General features: G+C 39.5%; 1 protein-coding gene across 1 annotated transcript in view; it reads right to left on the bottom strand.

Annotated features, from left to right (window-relative positions):
• The window catches only part of scfd2 (sec1 family domain containing 2), a 320,194-nt gene that overhangs the window by 158,693 nt on the left and 138,521 nt on the right, over window positions 1-22,980 (bottom strand). The window contains exon 5 of the mRNA XM_060830813.1: window positions 21,716-21,965. Within this exon, the coding sequence (XP_060686796.1) occupies window positions 21,716-21,965 (250 nt within the window). The remainder of the gene's footprint in view (window positions 1-21,715; window positions 21,966-22,980) is intronic.

Here is a 22,980-nt window from a genome sequence, read left to right as displayed (position 1 = left end):
GGACTCCATGCGACTTCACTTTCTTACCAGCCTACCCTGGGGAACTTTATCAAACTACTTACTAAAGTCCATGTATGACATCTACATCCCTTCACCCATCAATCAACTTTGTCAGCTCTTCAAAGAATTCTATTAGGTTTCTAAGATATGACCTTCCCTGCACAAAACCATGCTGCCTATCATTGATAAGCCCATTTTTTTCCAAATTGGAATATATCCTAACCCTTAATATCTTCTCTACCACTGACGTCAGGCTCACTTTGCCTGGATTATCCCTGCTACCCTTGTTAAACAAGGGGACAGCATTAGCAATTCTCCAGTCCTCTGGAAATTCCCATTTTCAAGGATGCTGCAAAGATATCTGTTAAAGTCCCAGCTATTTCCTTTTTCACTTCCCTCAGTAACTTGGGATAGATCCCATCCATCGAATGGCCAGTTTATGCAAAAATTCATGGTTCCCTGTTGAGTCTCTTCAGTTGCAACCTTCAATAACTTTTGCAACAAAGTTCTTTTAAAAATACACTTCCACATCACTACAGAACAGCTATTAATTCCATTCAATATATTAACCCTCATTTATACAACGGATCCTTCTGACACGCCATTAGGTGTACATTTTCCATTTGAATAACAATGTAAAATAACTAAAAATGGTGGCCACTTCTATGTTTATATCAATCTAACCAGAATAATCAGAACGTCAGATACTAGTAATGTGGTTGGTTAGACACTAACATGGCACCATGTCACTATCGCTCAGGTGGCAGCACTCTTGCCTCCAAGTGATAAGATTCTGAAATCCCATCCAATTTTACAGACTGAGCACAAAACAAACAAGGTGACAAACAGTACAAAGAGCTGCTGCACTGTCATCATTTGATGAGACATTAAACCATCAGCCCTTTCTGTTTGATATAAAGAGCAGAATCTACCATTGGAAGTGTCTCTCACACCTGGCAGCTGCAAAGTAGGTAAGAAACCCGTGCTGGATCTTCTGAATGCTACCTGGATTGTCTGCCAGTTGGGCAGTTCTTGAGGATAAAGCTGGGCCTTCCTCTGGAACATGGTTGAATTTTATCTCTTTGCTGGGAATTTAGGCATGGGTAACAAACACTAGCTGTTCAGTGACACTTACATCCTGTGTATAAATAAAAAAAAGTAATGCCCGGGGCAGATGTTCCTTCCGACAGGTGTTGAGAGCCAGAGGTCAGCAGGTCCTGGACTCGGCAGTACCACCCAGGAGGCCATGGCTGCTGCCCAGAGAACAACTCCAGAAACTAAGAATATAGGAGCAAGAAGAGCCAATGGTGGGGGGCAGAGATCACACGCAGAGGAAAGTAAACTATTTGGAAGCATAGATTGCAGTGTGGCTCTCTGTGGGCAATCTTCTGCCATGTGTCCATGCTCTCAATAAATCACCAAATGCCTTTGATCACAACTCCACCCCAGTCAACAAACAGATCCCCTTATTTTCCCTCTGGGACAGTTGTCTGTCAGCAGATCCATCTGCATCAATTGGCTGTGGCTCTCAAGTAGTCCTTAATGACCACTGATGAGCCTCAGCTAGCAATAGAGCTGAAGGTGGGCAATGGATCTGAAGGTGGGCAATGGACCTTCCAACCCAGAACTTAATTCAAGTGAGGATAGGTGAGGTGTCACGGCCTAACTAAAGTTAAAAGTTGCCCTTTTAGTGCAACCTGGGCAGGACAGTTAACAGGAAAAAATAAAGACCAACATTGTAGAGGCATTCAAAGGAGTGTGGTGGAATAGAATTGATGCTTCCAATGCAAAAGCCCTCCCTGTGAAATTAAGCAATCTTCTAAAGGCAACAGTAGATGATTGTTCTACTAAACTAAAGCCAACAGAAGATACAGTATCAAGCTAATATAAAAAAAGTACAAATGCAAAGTTGAAATCCTCTGACAGGAAGAGCTATAAAAAGCAACAAATACAGAGGCAGAAAAAGGAATAGGAAAGAAAACTGAAGGAAATATCAATGCTATTGGTAATAATGATTATTATTTTAAGAGTTGAAGGGATATATATGAAGATATATATGATAGATATATGAAGACAAAGCACTGTTTTGGTCCTCACCAAAAACTCCATAAACTGAGAGAAGGCTTCAAATATGTCAACAACTTTGACACTGGAATTTTCTTATCATCAGAAAGACTTTCAATATGAAATGCAGAGGCTTCATAATTAATAATAGGAAAAAAAATTACAAAATGCTGTTATTGCTGTGAATATCATTATTCTTTCAATTTGTCCAAATATTACAAGTTATTTTACTGTCCAATTCATTCCCTTACATTTGGCGTAAGAAGATGAAAACTTTGAAAATTCCAACTTGTACAGTTACTGGGTGATCATTTGCTGACATCACCACATCAGAGCTCAAATGATCACTCTTCGTAGGATATTGAGTGTCACCATGTTATCTGACTACAGGATGTATCATCTTGTCCTCACTTGATATTCAGTTCTTGAACCCTGGAGTATTTAGGCTTTTTACTAACGGGCTTTAAGCACAAACACAAAGGCCCTCAACACACTCCTTGAGTTTTGCTAATTGAGCACAAATTATGGGTAAAATATGAGGCCCTCCCAGTGTAACACATTTGTCAGGATTGGTTGTTTACCCGCCAAAGTAAAATTCACAAATGGTGAGATCCAAGAAGCTTCCAACAGGGATGTGACCACGGGCATTTTAATTGCTCACCCACCTGGTTTCCACCAGAAATAGAGTTAAAGTCATCCTGCATTTAGTTTTGTTGTCCACTGTGCACTGTCCACGTGTTGTCTTATATACTTGGCCAAGCAACATGGAGTCATAGAGTCACAGAGATGTACAGCATGGAAACAGACCTTTCGGTCCAACCCGTCCATGCCGACCAGATATCCCAACTCAATCTAGTCCCACCCGCCAGCACCCGGCCCATATCCCTCCAAACCCTTCCTATTACTGCTGCTTCACAGTGCCAGGGTCCCAGGTTCAATTCAAGCCTTGGGTGACTGTCTGTGTGGAGTTTGCACATTCTCCAGGTGTGGGTTTCCTCCGGGTGCTCCAGTGTCCTCCCACAGTCCAAAAATATGCAGGGCAGGTGAATTGGCCATGCTAAATTGCCCATAGTGTTAAGTGCATTAGTCAGCGGGAAATGGGTCTGGATGGGTTACTCTTTGGAGCATCGGTGTGGACTTGTTGGGCCGAAGGGCCTGTTGCCACACTGTAGGGAATCTAATCTATTCATATACCCATCCAAATGCCTTTTAAAAGTTGCAATTGTACCAGCCTCCACCTCTTCCTCTGGCAGCTCATTCCATAAACGTAACACTCTCTGCGTGAAAAGCAAGATGACTTTGTCAGCAATACAAAAATTTGATGTATATCCACCAAACAATGCATCTTGAACTGTGTTAATGAAGGTTAGCATTTAAGATTTGCTTCACACTATGTAAACCTTTAACACCTTATGAGGTATTAATATTATCAGTGAACACATATCACAATGTTCAAAAAATGTAAAGTTATTTACTAAGGTACTCCAGAAACCCTACTAAAATATTAACTGCTTGCAACTGTTCTCAAATCTTACGCTTAACAGCTTTACTTTACTGACTTCCTATTGGAAAGGTCACAAATCCATAATATTTTTTGTTGCCATACAAAAGTGCAATTTAGAGGAAATTAAGATTTTGAACATAAATTGTGCACTTCTTACCTTGTACCTTTTTAATACATTTAATAGAAATACTTACAAAAAGCCTTAAATAAAACTATTAATTTTGTTCTTTTTAATGAAAGCCTATAAAATAAAAGTTAGTTTGAAACAATAAGATTTTCTTTATGGTTCAGTACTCTGCTTACTGTGATTTCCTCACATATTTGGAGACGCAGATGATGAATTTTTTTGTGAAACTACAGGTAGGGCATTGTACTATGTTAACACAATGCTTAATACTTGAAGTATATGTGCCTTTAATAGTTCAGAAAAAAAAATCATGAATTGAAATGGGACAATACCCAAATGAGAAAGTGTAGAGTTCAGTGAATGGCGAGAGGCTCAGGAAGGCTGTTTTTAAAAATATAATATTCCTCATATTTACAGAGATCAATCCTCTCCTAACCAGGGTAAGGAAGAGATAAACTGTTGGATCAAAACAAACTGCATCTTGTAAATACAAAAAGAACTTACAAAAGCACACTGGGCTTACAATGTAAACATGGTCATATAATCAGGACGTGCGGGCAGTTGAAAAATTAAAATACATGCCTCCAACATATTAAACATTTATTTACCTTGTTTACCTCAAGATATAAACAGTTGAGTTGTGTATTTCCAAATGATTGCTATACACTTGCTGTTTAGTTTCAAACTAAACCACTAATGGAGTCCTCAGGGTAGAGATGTACTTCCTCTTTACAGTAAGCTAATTGTTCATTAAGTGTTGGTATACTTCAGTACTCCTTTTAACATTTGCCACATACACATACAACAAATTAAGCTCCATAATGCTATTGAAAAGGAAGTGCAGCGCAAGAGAATAGAACAACAGTGCAAAGAAAAGCAGCTTTTTTTTGTCCATAGAGCAAACTTATGAAATCGTCATTTTTTAAAAAAATCATGGTAACTATGTGTTCAAAGAAAATAAGCTCATTCTAAAAGTATGGCTCAGTTTCGTTAACTATGAATATTTGGCTGGGATTTCTACAGTGGTTTTCTTGATTGTCTAATGAGATTTTGGCGGAAAATGAGCAGATATCAATTCATTCACCACAGTAATGGAAATCTTTCAGTTTCACATAATAATAAAGCAAAGTTAAGTAATTATATATATTCAAACCAATAACATGGCAAAGTAAATTTGTACTACCAAAGAACCAGACAAGGTTGGGTGGGTAGGCGATAAGAAAAGTCACAGCCCAGAAATAAGCCATTTAATCAATTAATACTGCATTACCGCATTTCTCCACCAGCTACCTGGTCGAATAACAAATATTCTTATTTTTCCAATCAAATAAGCATTCCTTGCTTATATGTGAACAAAACAAAGGTAATTGTAACTCTCAATATTCAACTTCCTGTTTCATCCTTTTTCTGGTTATTTCAATATTTTGCGCTCATTAAGCACCCAATTCTCTGATTCAGCTCTTGGCCAACTTTCAATATCTCTCCTTCCCTGATTCTACATGTGTTTTCTTAATGTTTATCTCTAAAATACCATGGGTTTGGCTTAAAGTGCCACATAAACTTATTTGTCATTACTATTCTGGAGTACTCTTTTGAAGAACTCAAAAACTTGACATAATTTTAAACCATCAGCAGATGTCCTGAAAGATCAATGACAGTGGTAGGAGAGCAGGAAAAATGGAATTAGTTTGGATTTCTCTAATGAAGTGCCACAGCAATGCGATGAATTCCATCTCTGCCATAAAAATCTATAGTTGTATCGTAATTTGGAGTGATCTTATTAGTTTATTAAGAAGCTACAATGGGTTTGTTTGCAAATAGGTTTCCTGTGATAAACATTGACATTAAATGTAATGTCAAAGGCAAAGGTTTGTTGCCTGGACTTTCAAGACTTTTTGATTAAAAGATTTCAATAAAGACCAGGTCTTGTTTGCCTTATTAAAATTTAAAAGTATGTAACATCAGCATGGAGAAGTGACAAATTAAGTGATGTACCCTGTGTAAACTTCATTTAATCAATGTTAAAGTGCTCATGCAAGATTTTTTTTTCTGATGATACATTAAAGCAAGGCCCTCTCACCGCACGACTTGAAGTACAACAGATTTCTTCTGGTTTCCTGCCAACATTTATCCTTTTCTCAGCACCACCAAAAAAAACTCAAGAAGCTTGAGACCATCCAGGACAAAGCAGACCGTTTGATTGGCACTACATCCACAAACATCCACTCCCTCCACCACCAACACTCAGTAGCAGCAGAAATTCAGAAATAGATATCCTTCACTATGGATGTATGATTATGAACAGAACTGTAAAAAACAGAGCTTAAATACAGTTTGCCTCCCTCAATCAAATAAGTCACTTTACATTAGGAGCCAAAGAAATATACACCATGAAGGTTGATTTATAGAATATAAAGTGTAATTTCATTGGTTGTTGCTTGCATTTCTTTTAGAAGATAGAATTTACCTGAAACTAAGAACATTGCCTGAAATCAAAGACTGTTGAAACTAATTTGCTTCACTGTGTAGCCACATAACATTTTGCTGGGTTTGAGGCAGATATCTTGACAGAAACAATATCTGCCTCGGACTCCTTCCAACCTCATTGAGATGGAGGTTACATAATTCAAGTGGTTAATGATCAGAAAATTTAAATTCATCACCTCAGCTCTCTTTTGGCAAACTTGATCATCTTCCTTTAACAGTCCACAATATATGACCCAGCAACATATGTGTACGAATGCTGGCTTTGAATGTGCAGACTAAGATTGATACAGGGCTGCAGAGACAACACACCTGGTCCTTTTTCTCTCAGAAATCTCTTTCAAAGCTTTGATCTCTAATTTGTGGCAGGAACCCTGCCAAACAAACCTCTTGCTACAAACATGCAGAATTTTAAAAGGAAGATTTGAATTAAACAACAGCAATTCCAAGAGCAGGACATTTAACAGCTGCATAACAAGTATTTCAGTGACAACCAAAACATTCAACTCAACCAGTGAATTTATTGACTTCCCTTAATTGAATTGTCTTTACTTGGCCAAGTTGGTCTGTATTGTGTGTACATTTGTAGCTTTATGCATGCTTGGAGTTTGCGTTTGTACTTGCATGCATTCACAAGAAATAGTATGATTTAATACTTTTATCAAAGTGGGTTTTAACAATAAAAGTAACTTATTTTTTAATCAAGAATAACTATTTGACTTATTGGTTATACGGCTACATACCATCAAATAAAGACTGAACAGACAATATTTTCAAAATGGTATGATGAAATAAGGAGTGGCCAAAAAGGAATATCAGTTTACCACTCCTCACAATATATCTTAAATAAGGTTAATATATTTTGTATAAATCTACATAATAAATAATAATTACATTCATAGAAACTTACTACTTAGGAGCTAATTCAACCTGACTTGCCTATGCTGGCTTTTTGAAAGAGCAGTCACATCTACTCCTATCCCAGCTTTTTGTCTGTAAATGGAATCATATTCATTCCCTTTGTGCTGTATTACATAGAAACTTTTCAAGGTAGCCATTAGTTGGTCTCTACCTGTAGGGCTAACTCCGAAGGCCAGAGTGGAATTTTAAACAAGAGTTTAATCAAATGTCAGGTAACATGTATGTGAGTATTGCTGAAAAGACACATTTAGTCAAATGTTTTTGTTTTATACTCATCAGGACAATTTGCAAGAATATGCATCCAGGGGAATACCAATATGTATACAGTATTACAGGATAGGAGATTGCAGATTGATTAGTGGAAATATTGTCATGGAGAATGCAGAAGTTAATGGTAATTGACAGGTTTGTTTAGATTTTAAACAGATTAGCCTAACTTTGATTGGTCAGGGCATTAAACTGAGAAATGAGCCACAGAATGGCTGTCACAGGTGCAGTGAATGTGCATGATCTGTCTGTCTACAAAGAACAGGGCCCTGTATAAATACATGTAGCTTTAGTATATACAAGTGTACTACACTCTCCATCTGACTGACAATCTTAAATTAGCTGTCTACCAGAATTCATCTCTCACACAGAATTATTCAGAAAATATTGTCCAATTATAGAATCACATTTAATGTTGGACACTGTGATGCAGCTTTTGTAAGTGTGAGCTGATTGGGTATGCTCAGTACCTTGCTGTTGCATACAACTGAAGGGATATGCTGTTTGATACAATCCAACAGTTTTTGGGATGTAACCTACTTACCTGACATCACATTGAATCTGAAATTCATATACCACATTACTCAGTTATGTGACAGACAAAGTTTCTTCCTGGCTTGATGACAGCATTCTGTTAGAGCTGAACACCACTTATACTACTGCAGCAGCTAGTTTCCGTTGCTTAAGCTTTTGAGATAACTCACCCTTTCAGGGTGATTGGAGGTAGACTGGGCACTTTACAGAACGAGGAGTGAATACATCAGGGCATTTCATGAGGTTGCACCATACAGTGCAGGAAATGATCAGATAATGGTTGCTATTACCGCAGGATAGCTTTGACGTGCCCGATTTGAGATGAAACCTGCACAAACAACAAATGGTTTGGACGCTATTTATTATGTTGACGATCAGGCCAATTTCATGTGTTATAAATTTGACCTTATCAACAGCTTCATAATTTAGTATATGCACTTCAGTGCCAGTATGAAGCCGAGTAGGTAGTACATACATCTTAAAGATTATATCAAACAGCATGTCTTTTCAACTGTTTGCAATAGCAAGGTACTTGCCCATACCCAACTAACCCATGCTTTCCAATCTTGCAATAAAGTGTCCAATATTAGATATGATTCTCCAATGTCAACATTTCCAGGGTAATACTGAGCATGTGAAGAATTATAATGGCCACCTATTTAGGATTGTCTGTCAGTCAGTCAGTTTCGCAGTGTAGCACACTTACATCCAGTGGAAGCCACACATATTAATACACAAGGCTCTGCTCTTTGCAGACAGAATGAACATGTACAAGCCCCACCAGTTCCAACTCAACAGAATAGGTGACAGCTATTTGCTGCCTTATTTCTTAGGGTAATGCCCTGGCCAGAGTTAACTTATTTGGCTTAAAATCTAAACAGAGCTTGGTGGTTAACAGTCAATCAGCATTAACTGCTATATCTTCCATGACAAGTCCTCTAACAATCACAGTCCACTTGTCAACCAATTAACACCCTCCTCTCAAAACACTTTTGTTGGTCTTCTTGCACATTGTTTTGATGAATTCAAGACCAAAGGCTTGAACAAAATATTTCAATTTTCAGCAATACTTAAGTTCTGCATGACCAAATGACTGTGTGTAAAATATGTTTATGTTTACTGTTAGAATATCTGAGCTTCACAAGTCATGTGAAAGCAAAAATGCCAGAGAAAAACTCAGCAGGTTAGGCGTCATGGGTAGAGAGTGAAACAGTTGTGATTTTAGGTTTGTGCCTTTTTATCAGAACTGGGAAAAATGAGAGATGCAATAGGTTTTGAACAAGGGATGGATGGAACAAAAGAAAAGGTGATCTCTGTTAGGGTGGAAGACAGGAAAGACTGAATGACAAATATTAGCCTCTCAGGGCCACAGGGAACAGAAATAGGGCAAGAAAGGGAACAAAACATGTGCATGGAGCAGGTGTGCTACTCACCTAAAAAGGGGAAGAAATGAAACAAGGAAAGAAACCAAAAATAAGTTTAGTCTGAAATTGTGGAACTCAGTATTGAGAACTAAAGGCTATAAAGTGCCTAACTGAAAGGTGAGCCTCATTGAAACAGCTCAGTTGGCCAAGGGAAAAATGTCAGTGCGAAAGCAGGTTGATTATGAAGACAGGCCAGTAAGTTTGGGATCATACCCTTTTTACTTTTGCATTGGATGTGTATGTCACTGGAACGGCCAGCATTTGTTACCAATCCTTATTTGCCTTGAACTGAATGGCTTGCTTGGCAATATAGAGGTTAAGTAAGAGTCAACCATATTTCTGTGGAGGAATCAGGCCATTCAGGACAGACCAGATAAGGATAGCAGATTTCCTTCCCTAAAGGATATCAATGAACCAGATGGATTCTGGTTGAACTGACAGTGGTTACATGGGGTGTAATCTCACCAGACACTGAATGATTGTCTTCAAGACATTTTGAAGAATTGTGTGTAAAGTTGAGTGAGACCTTCCTTGATCGAGGGAGCAACAAGTCACAATTTCCTACTCAGTTCTGGACATTAAGATGAGATTCTCACTAGTGAGTGACAAGATGCCAATTGATAGAGATTGTCATCCGCTGTCACCATCATGAACATGCATTCTCCTATTCTAACACCCACTAGTTAAAAACAAGTTGCTGAGAATTCCTGACATGACATTACTCACCTGACTGGTGAGTCCAGTTTGTCACTTGTTCCTTTGGACCACTATCTTGAACAACCAGCACAAATATATCAGAGCATGCTCCATAGGCAGTTGCCACATGCATTCGCATCCATGGATGCTAGCATCCAATATGTGCCAACCTCTCCATGCCAACATTGCACATCTCTGATCCACATATAGTCTATTGCTGTAGTGCCATGCTGCACCGACAGCTATCACTGGAATGCTGCTGTGTGCAGGAACTCGGACCCAGCTCACTGATTGGACCAGGCTGCATCTCCAGGTTGCTCACTTGCTCTCTTAATGCTCTCTCACTGCACTTAACTGGGTGCTCACATCTCTGCCTTGTATTGCCTTTTAGTGTTTTGTTCCTTTGGCTGCTCTTTAATAGTTCACAGCACATATGTCTTGTGTTAGTGTTTAGCGCAGTAAGAGCCAGGCAGTTTGTCATGTTGGTCAGTAGCGATCAGTGGATATGTTACTTAAGGGCACAGTGCAACAACAATCCCCACTTGTACCATGTGCCAGTTACCTATGAAGCCACACAATGCAATGTATTACAAGTAAATAGCCATGTCCGAAAGTCTGATCCTCAGTCACGTCCATGGAGATACCATTCAGCCAGCACACTAACTCATGGGTAGCACCTAAAATCACTTCAGCAGCTTGAGCACAGTTAGTTTGCTGCTCGGAGCTATCAGGGCCAGAACTCTTGCCACGTAAGGGGTGAGAAGTTGAATGTCGGGCACCTGAATCAGCTTTCTTTTGCCCTATTCTAGGCTGTTTTCTCCTACAATAAGTGAACAGAATGGATGAAGTGAGTTGAAAGTGGGTGGCACAGCTATTGATGTTGGTACAGGTGGGGGAAAAAGGTAGTCAGGTGTTCTGGATGAGTGAGGAAGCAATGCAGGGTCTACGTAGGTTTAGTTGTGTGCGGAGAATAGGTGGGTGACAGCGAGTAAGGTAAGATGTCACATGCAATGGTGACAGTAGTAGAACATGAGGCTAGAAAGTAGGAGTAGGAGCAACAGCAATACAGTGAGTGCGAGATAGCAGAGGAAAGTTGGTGGCACTTACTCTCCTGGAGTGGAATGGCCATTGTGCTAGACAGCTGATCCCATGCTGACCCTGGTGGCAACCTCAGACTAGGCTGGCAGGATCTCGTGTCTCTCTCTCTCTGCCCGCTCTGTGAGAAAAGGATAACACCCCTCTGCACCGCGCTCTCCACCAGGAACCCGAGATCCCTGCCCACAAACTGGGATGTCAATATTCCCTTATCTGCAATACCCAGGTCAATATTAAGAACCATGCAAAGCAGCTCCGGACAGTGCTTTATGACATTGACAATGGCCTTTTAAAGAGCCAGGAAAGTGCCAGACTTTCCAGGATCTCCGGGAAGTGAGGAATATTTCTGCTACAGTGAGTGGGAAAACTGGGCTGGCATTGGAAAAGAGGACATCTTCCATGGATAGTATTTTGCAAATGGTCACCCCAAATTATGCTTGGTTTCCCCAATGTAGAGGAGGTTACAGAAATAACTGCACAGAGGCTGTTGGATCCCAGAAATCATCCTTTATTGACATATGCATAGTGCATGGGCTTTGAACAGCCTGCTCCAAGCCAGTCCCTTGAATGAGTTGACTCTCTGAATCCCATGCTTATATCTGTCAGCCAGCGCTCCCTGATTGTCCCAGTTTAATAATCCCATTGAAGGATCTCATAGTCAATGAGATCCACTTAGCCCTTGCTCCAATCACTGCAACCACATAACATTTAAAAAGATTTTAGATGTACACTTACAGTGCCAAAGTATTCAAGGTTATGTGGCAAGTGCTGGAAAATCTGATTCAAATAGTTAAATGGTTATTTTGACCAGTGCAAATGTGAAGGGCTGAAGAGGCTTCTGTGCTGCAGGTCTCTCTGACTTTATCACACAATGAACAGTGAATAGAGTTGATCTAGGAGACTCATTTGAAAGTGATACACATAAATAAACACTCCTTCCTGGTGAAGTGTTAAGACCTTGGAATTGTGAAGAAGGAACATGCAGAAGGTCAGCTGTTTGAAGGGACAGTTGCCATGGGAAGGAGATAGTGTATTGGTGATGACTGGGAAGTGGACCAGGATAATAAGGAGAACTTAAGAGCATAAGAACTCTGAGCAGGAGTTGGCTATCTGGCCCTTCCAGCCTGCTCCACCATTCAATAAGATCACGGCTGATCTTTTCATGGCCTCAGCTCCACTTACCTGCCCTCTCACCATAATCCTTAATTCCTTTACTGTTCAAAAAAATTATCTATCTTAGCTTTAAAAACATTTACTGAGGAAGCCTCAAATATTTCACTGGGCAGGGAATTCCATAGATTCATAACCCTTTGGGTGAAGAAGTTCTTTCTCAGTTCAATCCTAAACCTGCCTCCCTAATTTTGAGGCTATACCTTCTTGTCCAAGTTTCACCTACCAGTGGAAACATCCTCTCTGCTTGTAGCGTATCTATTCCCTCCATAATTTTATATGTTTATTAAAGATCCCTCATCTTTCTTCTCAATTCCGATGAATATAATCCCAATGTACTCAGTCTCTACTCATAAACCAACCCCCTCAACTCTGAAATCAATCTAATGAATCTCCTCTACACCCCCTCTAGTGCCAGTACATCTTTTCTCAAATAAGGAGACCAAAACTGCATGCAGTACTCCAAGTGTGGCCTCACCAGTATCCTCTACAGCTGCAAGATAAACTCTCTGCTTTTAAACTCAATGCCTTTAGCATTGAAGGACAAAATTCGATTTGCCTTCTTAACTACCTGTTGTACCTGCAGACCAACCTTCTGTGGTTCATGTACAAGGACACCCAGGTGCCTCTGCACAGCAGCATGCTGCAAGTTTTTACTATTTAAATAATAGTACTGTTATTCCTCTGAGTAATAGTAAAATGTACTATTATTGGATGACTTCACCTTTATTAGCATTAAACTCAATTTGCAAGACCTTTGCGCATTCACTTAAACTATCTATGTCCCTCTGCAAAGTTTCATAGTCGTCTGCGCACTTTGCTCTACCATTCACCTTGGTGTCATCCGCAAACATTGACACAATACATGTGGTCCCTTTGGAATGCTGAAGGAGAGGGGCGGAGAGGTATTTGGTACTGAAGGTATCAGAAATGGTTCTGGAAGTGAAGGGAAGGGAAGGGAAGAGGTGAGGTGAAAGCAAAATTAGGTGAAATACATTGGAGATGGTGGACAGTCTTGTCAACCATTATGAGAAATACTCAGGTGAGAAAGACATCATCCCAGAAGCATTGTTGTGGAAGGGTGCAACACAAGAAACTTGGATCATTAAAAATATTAAAATTATATATTTTTTAAAAAGATCATGAACATCAGCATACCAAGTCATGTTTTCAAAACAGTTAACCTGCAATATATGTGAAAAGAAATGTGATATTAAAATGGACTTTTAAATAATGTACCAATTCCACAGTATGTGACAGATACACGTCTATAAACACTGTCTGAATAAAGATAAACTAATTTCTTACACAAATTAATGGTGATTATATTGAACAGTTGCAGCAAACTCTAAACGGAGACCATATTATAAAATAGAAAAGGCTGGAAAATGAAGGCTTCAGAGGCAGTTCTGGAAACTTAGACCCAGCACAGAACACTGCCTGCCACAGAGAGCATATGTTCTGTTCCCAGGGTGTGTGTTCATAAACTATCTCTTATCGTTTCAATCAATTGTAGATCAGAACACTGAAGATTCTGTCATTTACCTCCTGGTTTAAGCCGTAAATCCAATAAACATTGTGTGTGGGCACTAAAAGTTTACATAAAATTTCTCCATTCTGACATTCTCTATAATCATTATGCTTAAATATTTTATTCATTTTCAACTTTAGGTCCAACTTTTTTTATATAAAAATGGCTACATTGATCCTTTCTGCTGATGAAGAATGCCGATTTTGCTGAGGAAATACCTTTTCTGAAGTAGTGTTAAAACAATAGACATTTTTAAAATGTATTTGAGATGTACAATCTGGAACATATGCAGTCATGTTTCCCTGCAAACTTCTAATTTGGTTTGCTATTGTTTAAAAACTGTTTAACCTCATTTGGATCGTTATTCATTAGGCTCAGGGGAAGTGCTTCACTTCAATGTCTGGACAAGAAAGGGTCAATCACTGCAGAAACCTCATTATTTTTGAAGACTGTCCCATAACTCTCCCACTTAAGCTACACAGGGGAATATTGCTCAGTCAGTGGGCACTAATTGGTTGCTCACAAGTGGTTTGAAAAAATAACACTGGAGTCTCAGCACACACTGGTAATTATTGTCCACTATTTAACAATAAACAGCAGAACTAATTGCTTTTGCAGACCAACAAACCCAATTTAAATCACATTTTTGACATTTTTATTTGGATAGAGTCCATTAGGAATTGCACAGCAACTCCCACTTGTATTCCACCACTAATAAAATAGGATCATCCAACACCCACAGATAGAATTAGTTTGGATGTTTGTTTCTTGCATAGATTGCAGCTGCACTATCATGAGCATGATGGTGTGAAATGCTTTCAGTCCCAGAGCAATCTAATGCAAAGGTAGCAGTATAACTTAGGTGAATTCAGTAAAAATGTGGAATATATATTACCCTAAACTCATCAGAATGAGAAACTATATTTAATATGAAGAGCTTATGTCATTCCCATTGGAACTAAAGAAGTCAACAGGAAACTTAGTTTTTTTAAAATAATGCTCGATTTTGTTTGGGTGAATAGGGGAGGAGGAAGGGGAGCCTTCTGATAGGGGAGCCTGTTTGGTGGTGGTGGCAGAGGTTTGAGAGTGTGGGTGTTGTGTCATTAATGTGAAATGGTCGATGAGGGAGAGAATAGTAAGGCTGGACAAAACTGCTACATGGCTGGAACATTTTTCATTTCATCACAAATATGTAAAAAAGTTGAAAGACACCTGGCTATATGAAGATACAGCAGCTTAGGATATAGTTTTAGATTGCTCTTTCAGAGAAACCATATTGATATGATAGAACTTGCAAATTGCTATGGCTCTCCATCTCACCGCCCCCCCCCCCCCCAAAAAAAGAGAGATTCTTCAATATCTAAAAGTACAATTGGAAACTTTTCCTTAAGTCCAGAGTTTAAGGATGCTGCTAAAATATCAGCGTCAGCTTGATCTGAAGCTAACTGCTGACAGTGAAGCATTAGTTCCCCAGTATAAGGAACTAATTTAGGGGTCAAGGTGAAGTAGGAGTGCTTTACCAAGGCTTCAGCCTTTGCTAGCTCAGATCGGTAACTCAAATAGAGGGGACAGAAGAGATGGAATTTAATGTAAGGCATTCTCTCTCCATCAGCCTTCAAAATAAGACAAAATTCTGTATATTTACACCTTATAAGATATTTCTAATGACTAAGTCCGTGATAAGTTGGAAATGTTTTGTTGGCCAGCATACATTTACTCAGTTGACATATATGATTGATATTTCTGACTGACTTCCACCAAAGCAAACAAATAGATATTCCTCCTAGCATGCAATTAATCTTGTTTTCAAAAGGAAATTAAACATTCAGCAGGAATGAAATGGGTCTTCAATGCTAGTGCAAAAAGGAGATGACAGACCCCGTGTTACACACATCAGAGAACAGTCTATACTGTTTGGAGAATAAACTTTCTGAAATTCATTAATGTATCATTGCGTGTTTGGCCAGCCCAGGATTTATCCCCATCCCAAATTGCCCTTGAAAAGGTGGTGGAGAGTTCACTGCCTTCTTGAACCATCACAGTCCTTTTGGTGTAGGGACACCCACATTGCAGTTAGAGAGGGAATTTCACGATTTTGACCCAGTGCTGAAACAGTGGTACAGATCCAAGGTGGGTTGGTGTGTGATTTGGAGGGAATCTTGCATGTTCCTGTGTACCTGCTACTCTTGTCCTTCTAGTGATAAAGGTCATGGATGTAGAAGGTGCTGATGAATTACTGCAGTGAATCTTGGTGATAGTACAAGTGCAAGAATACTGGAGAAACTCAGCAGGTCTGGCTGCATCTGTGGATAGAGAAACAGAGTTAATGTTTCAAGTCTGGCATGACTCTGAAGTACAGTACCTCCATGTTTGCAATACGAAGCAGCACTCATTCATCAGTTGAGGAGGGATCAATAATATGGCAATCAGCATGAGGTTTCCTTGCCTCTATTTGACCTGGTACCATGAGACTTCAGGAGTCTAGAGTCCATGTTGAGGGTTCCCAGGGCAACTCCCTCCCAACTGTTTATTGCTGTGCCACCAACCCTGTTGGGCATGTCTTGCCAGTGGGGCATGACATAGCAAAGGGTAGCAATCATGATATCTGGGACACTGTCATAAGCACTGCATCTTACCTTAGAGACAAGGTTAGGATATTGCTTGACTTGTCTGATTGGCAGCTGTCTCAATTTTGGCACTAGGGTACAGCATTCAATTCTGCTAGTGGACGAATGTTGCTAACCTTGATCAGATTTAACAAGGATGTTACAGGGATTGGAGGGCATGAGCTATTGGGAGAGGGTGAATAGACTGGGGCTTCTTTCCCTGGAGCCGAGGGGTGATCTAATAGAGGTTTGTAAAATCATGAGAGGCATGAATACGGTGAATAGCCAATGTCTTTTGCCTAGGTTGGGGGGAGTCCAAAACTAGAGAGCATATGTTTAGGGTGAGAGGAACAAGATTTAAAAGGGATCTAAGGGGCAACCTCTTCAGGCAGAGGGTGGTCTCTGTATGGAATGAGTCGCTAGAGGAAGTGGTAGAGGCTGGGACAATTACAATATTCAAAAGACATCTGGATGGATCTTGGAATAGGTAGCTTCAGAGGGATATAGTCCAAATACTGGCAAATGGAACTAGATTAATTGAGGATATCTGGTCGGCATAGTCAAATTGGACAAAAGCTGTACCTCTCTATGACTCTCCTGCTCATGCATCATCACTAACAGCTCTTCCACTCGTTTCCATTATACACAATCCCTCCTTATATCAAATTGCAGGAAGAACTGGCTTAGCAACCAGCCCACTATCCCACCCCTGTGCTCCTAGCACCTCAATTGACGAACTCTGAACCTAAATTGGCAGAGAAGCCAAGTATTCAATGTTCTTTGTTCAATGCTGTCATAAGCTTGTTTCTGCTGCTTACTGAAATGAGCTTAAAAAATGAGCTGTTGGCTCATGAAGCTATCCTCAACAAAGAATGGACCCTGAAGGTGAGTGTGGTAACACTAAGATATGAAACAATATGCAACTAAAACTGAAGAGTTCCGATTTGGCGACAAGCAGACAAAAGGTTGTTCTCTGATGGGAGCAACCTTCACATCAAAACAGTTGTCTTTGTGCAGAAAAAGTAGTTTTCGAAATGAAAGAAACCTGTTGTAAGAGAGCTTAGCCCCCCAATTAAAAGCTGTGAACACAGTAAAATATTCATCATCAGTTGATGTATTTTTTGATAATAGGCATACAGCCACTTTTATATACAGATGATTTCAATCAAATAATACTGCTAATATTAACCCTTATTTTAAATAACAGCATTTTCAGAATATTAAAAAAAAAGTTATTTTACATGGAGTCATACAGCAGGAAACAGACTCTATTGTTCAACTCTCCATGCCGATCATGTCCCTCTCAATTCATTTACCTATCCAAGTGTCTTTTAAATGTTATAAATGTAACTGCGTCTCCCACTTCCTGTGGCAGTTCATTCCATAGGAGGCTGAGGAGTGACCTTACAGAGGTTTATAAAATCATGAGCAGCAAGGATAGGGTGAATGGACAAGGTCTTTTCCCTAGGATGGGGGGGTGAGGATTCCAGTACTAGAGTGGATAGGCTTAGGATGAGATGGGAAATATTTAAAAGGGATCTAAAGGGCAATGTTTTCACACAGAGGGTGGCGTGTGTATGGCATGAGCTGCCACAGAAAGTGGTGAAGGCTGGTGCAATTGCAACATTTAAAAGGCATCTGGATGGGTATATAAATAGGAAGGGTTTAGAGAGATATGGGGCAAGTGCTGACAAAAGGTTGCGTAAATACCCACAACTACAGGGACTAGATTAATTTAGGATATCTGGTTGGAATGGATGGGTTGGACCAAACGTTCTGTTTCTGTACTGTACATCTCTACGACTCTATATGAACCACCTCTGTGTGATAGAGTTGTTCTTTAGGTGCCTTTAAAATCTTTCTCCTTTCACTTTAAACTATGTCTTCTAGTCTTGCACTCCCCAATCGTAGGGAAAAGACCTTTGCTATTCACTTTATCTGTACCCCTCATGATACTATAAATCTCTACAAGGTCACTCCTCAACCTCCTATGCTACTGTGACAGAAGTCCCAGCAGATCCTTAAAACTCAAACTCTCCAGCTCTGCTGACATTCTGGCAAATCTTTTCTGCATCATCTTCAATTTAATAATATCCTTCCTACAGCATGGCAACCAGAACTGTACACAGCACTCCAAAAGTGGCCACACTCATGTCTTTTGCTACCACAACATGATGTCCCAACTTCTAAGTTCAATGGTCTCAGCAATGTTCGCATTGGAGAAAAATACTGACTCCCCCGATCCCATCCAATACTTCCACAACTCCCAATTCCCTGATCTTCCTTTTTCATCAATAAATCCTCTATGGTCTATTTCCAGCAAAAAGAACTGGAACCAGTTCTATGTCTGATTGCCAGTCTCCAAATTCTTTAGAATCCATCATCAGAAATGTTAAATGAAAATTAAAAACTGGTTCAAGGTATATCTGAATTTTCTCTAACCACTCACAGTACCATGTGGATTAATGTTTTATACCTGGTGATTTCTGGATAGTCCTGACACTGGCTGTGAAGTCTATCGTGATCATATCAAGTTTACCATGATATGATCTGTGGTAAGCAAAACTGTTTGTACTCATTATATAAAAAAGCTTTAAAATTAAAGGTCACCCTATTAGAGAAAATAGGAAGGAGCTCAAACAGGGAGTGAAGAGGGCTAAAAGGGCTATGAAATGTCCATGGCCAGTAGGATTAAGGAGGATCTCAAGGCATTTTATACGTATATTCGGAGCAAAAGGGTAGCTAGGGAAAAAGCAGGCCCATTCAAGGATTAAGCAGGGAGGTTATAGAAGGAGCCATAGGAAATCCTTAATGAGTACTTTACATTGGTATTCACCAAAGAGAGGGACATTGAGATTAGGGAACGTTGTGTAAATGCTCTCAGGCAGGTCAACATATTGAAGGAGGAAGTGTTGGGTATCTTGAAATGTATTAAGGTAGACAAGTCTCCAGGGTTAGATTACATTAGATTAGATTAGATTCCCTACAGTGTATCGCACTTGTCTTCATCGATTGGGCATTGAATACAGAAGTTGGCAAATTATGTTACAACTGTACAAAACTTTAGTTAGGCCATGTTTGGAATATTGGGTGCAATTCTCTTCACCACACTACCAGTAGAACGTGGATGCTTTGGAGAGGGTGCAAGGAAAGTTTACCAGGGTGTTTACCAAGGGGTGGCACGGTGGCTCAGTGGTTAGCACTGCTGCCTTACAGCGCCAGGGATCTAGGTTTGATTCCAGCCTTGGGCAACTGTCTGTGTGGAGTTTGCACATTCCCCCCGTGTCTGCGTGGTGCTCTGGGTTTCCTCCCACAGTCCAAAGACGTGCAAGTTGGGTAAATTAGCCACGCTAATTGCCCATAGTGTTCAGGGATGTGTAGGTTAGGTGCCCCTATCAAGGGTAAATATAGGGGAGAAGAATAGACCTGGGTGGGTTACTCTTCGGAGGGTTGATGTGGATCTTGTTGAGCTGAAAGGCCTGTTTCCACACTGTAGGAATTCAATTCTATTCGATTCTAAGATGTTGCCTGGTCTGGAGAGTTTTCTTTGAGAAGTTAGATAAACTCGGATTGTTTTCACTGGAAAGATGAAGGCTGAGAGGCACCCAGACAGAGGTCTACAAAATGATGAGGGGCATAGACAGGGTGGATAATTCGAAGCTTTTTCCCAGGTTGAACAGGTAAACTACAAGACAGCATAGATTCAAGGTGAGAGGGGAAAGTTTAAGGAAGTAGTGTGGAGATAAAACTTTTCAAACAGAGTGGGTGCCTGGAATGCACAGCCAATGGAGATGGTAGAAGCAGGCACATTAGCAATGTTTAAGGTGTATTTGATAGACACGAGTGGGAGGCGAACAGAGGGATAGAAGCCATGTATGGGCAACAAGTAGAAGGTCTAAATAAGAATTAAGTGGACCGAAGGGCATATTCCTGCCTTGTATTGTAAACATACACACAGAACATCCATTATAACTTCCAGGTTTCTTGGATAATTTCAGAATATACCTCTCCTTACTATCTATTAGTGACAATCGTTAATTTCTTTTTTAGAATAAGATAAAGATTTTTGATGTTCTTAATTTCAGATATTTAGATTTGCAGCAATTATGCCTTTTTAGTCTGGAATTATTTTTCTGAAACCCATCCCTTAACCTTTAGGCACTTCACCAAACTTTTCTCACACTTCTATTTAACTTCTCACACTTCTGTTTAACATCTCTCTCTCCATGCCATCCTTAGTATCGGAGTAGGATCATGAAAACAATGAGAAGGAACTGCTTGTCTAATTATGAGGTCATAGTTCTACATAAGAATGTGAGAAACACCTTGTCATGATGAATAGTTTAAGACACGCTATAATCAATTAACTAATTCATCTTTTAGTTCCAGAACAGAAATATAGCAGAAAATATCATTAAAAAAAAATACCGTACCCAATCCCTATTAAGTGCCCTTTTCAAGGTTCATGAATAGATTGTATTATGTAAAGGTGAAGGAGGAATACAAATTTAAAATATTTTAGCTATCTTGTCTAGATTAGATTCCCTACGATGCGGAAACAGGCTGTTAGGCCCAACAAGTCCACACCAACCCTCCGGAGAGTAACCCACCCAGACCTATTCCCTACCCTATATTTCCCCCTCACTAATGCAGCTAACACTACAGGCAATTCAGCATGGTCAATTCACCTAACCTGCACATCTTGGATTGTGGAGGAAACCGGGGCACCCGAAGGAAACCCACGCAGACATGGGGAGAATGTGTAAACTCCACACAGATGGTTGCCCAAGGTGGGAATTGAATCTGGGTCTCTGGCGCTGTGAGGCAGTAGTGCTAACCACTGAGCCACCTTGCCACTCCTTGACATGTTCATAATTCAAATATAACGGAGATCATCCAACTTTGTAAGAGTTGTGTGGTCACACTTCAAACAATCGCTTCAAATCTTTTTTTTAAGAAAAGAATACAGTGGTAGAATAACATAGTAGTTCCGTTCTACTGCAATCCCGTGTTATTAGACAATTGCATCATAGCAGCACCATTTAAACTAATGGGGCTGGAATCCTGAGGAAAGGCTTACGCCTGAAACATCGATTCTCCTGCTCCTTGGATGCTGCCTGACCTGCTGTGATTTTCCAGCAACACATTTTTCAGTTGGAATCCTTTATAGCTAATATACATTTCAAAAGTTCACATATATTGCCCCAAGGCATGACATTCTTTAACTTCCCAAAGTGTAATGACATTTAAAAGGGTTGTGGTTAAGGTTAAGGCAGCATATTTCAGACCAACCTGTTATTTCCTGAAGTAGGTCAGATAAATTAGGTTCATCGCATAATGCTTGCAGCAAAGCTTTCTTAACGTCACATTCAGCTTTATCCACCACGTTGTCTACCTTGAGTTCTCCAACGACAGAATAGATGTAAACCAATAATACAAGAATTTCTTCGAGGTTGTAGTCAGAATTGTCTCTCTCCTCATAAGACTTAATCATAGGCAGAAATTGAGTCAAAACTCTTGACAAATCACAATCTCCAAGTGCCTAAAAACAGAAAATATGTTTTCAATTTTACTGCAAAAGAAAAGCGACGAAATTCAAATATTTTTCAAGCTGGAATAAATTTCCTTTTGCAAATTGATTCAATTATAATACTTCAAACTATTCTCACAAATCTAGATTTTTAATGCCAATAGTATCAACAACAATAAAGATCTAGAAAACAGCTGTGAAGAAAAATGAAGTATGTTTCAAATAAAATGAAACAGACTACCAGTAAAAATATTTTGTAAATTAATAAATTATAAATTACAGGCATGGGGTTGGATTTCCTATGATATCCAAGATATTTTTAAAAATTCCTGAACTACAACCATAAATGACAAGTCACTAACTTAAACACTAAATGCTGTACTTAATTCGGAGTTGCAAGCCTGCATAATGAAGAAGCACTGTTTCAGTTATCCAGGATTATGTCAGAGCATCAAAAGCACACATATTTCTATTTAACAGAGAAGCAAAGAAACATTTTGACTCAGATGAACATCACTTTCCTTGTGCCAGAGAAATCATTACTCAAGAGTTTTTTCATTTTTTTTCCCAAATGTACTCGGAAACAAAAAATTTAACTGTCAAAGCTTTGTTTCAGACAAATTTCTCTTTTCTTCATGCTGTATACAAGTTCAGCAACATTCAACCTTTTCAGAAAAAATAGACTTTAAAGATGGCTTATATTAAATATTTTGAACATGCGTTCTGGAGCAATTTAGTTTTAATTTCTTTCTGACTCTTTGTAGCCACTGTCCACATGGAAGTGTATGCATCTCTCTCTTGAAAAACAAGTGGTTATAGTTTGAACAGTGTCACTCCACATCAAAACTGCCTGATCAGGAATCTCTTCTCTTCGATTCTTTCTCAGAATTTATACTTTTAAAGAAATTACGAATGAGCAACTCTGTAATCGAACCCCAAGTGCTCAAGGCAGAATGTAAAAGCAATTGACTACTGAAGTTGTGAAATAGGACTGGGGAGTGGGAACACACTAGGAAGCACTGGAAAC

The sequence above is a fragment of the Hemiscyllium ocellatum genome, chromosome 1 (assembly GCF_020745735.1).
Source record: "Hemiscyllium ocellatum isolate sHemOce1 chromosome 1, sHemOce1.pat.X.cur, whole genome shotgun sequence".
NCBI lineage: Eukaryota > Metazoa > Chordata > Chondrichthyes > Orectolobiformes > Hemiscylliidae > Hemiscyllium > Hemiscyllium ocellatum.
This window is presented reverse-complemented; position numbering and strand designations above follow the sequence as displayed.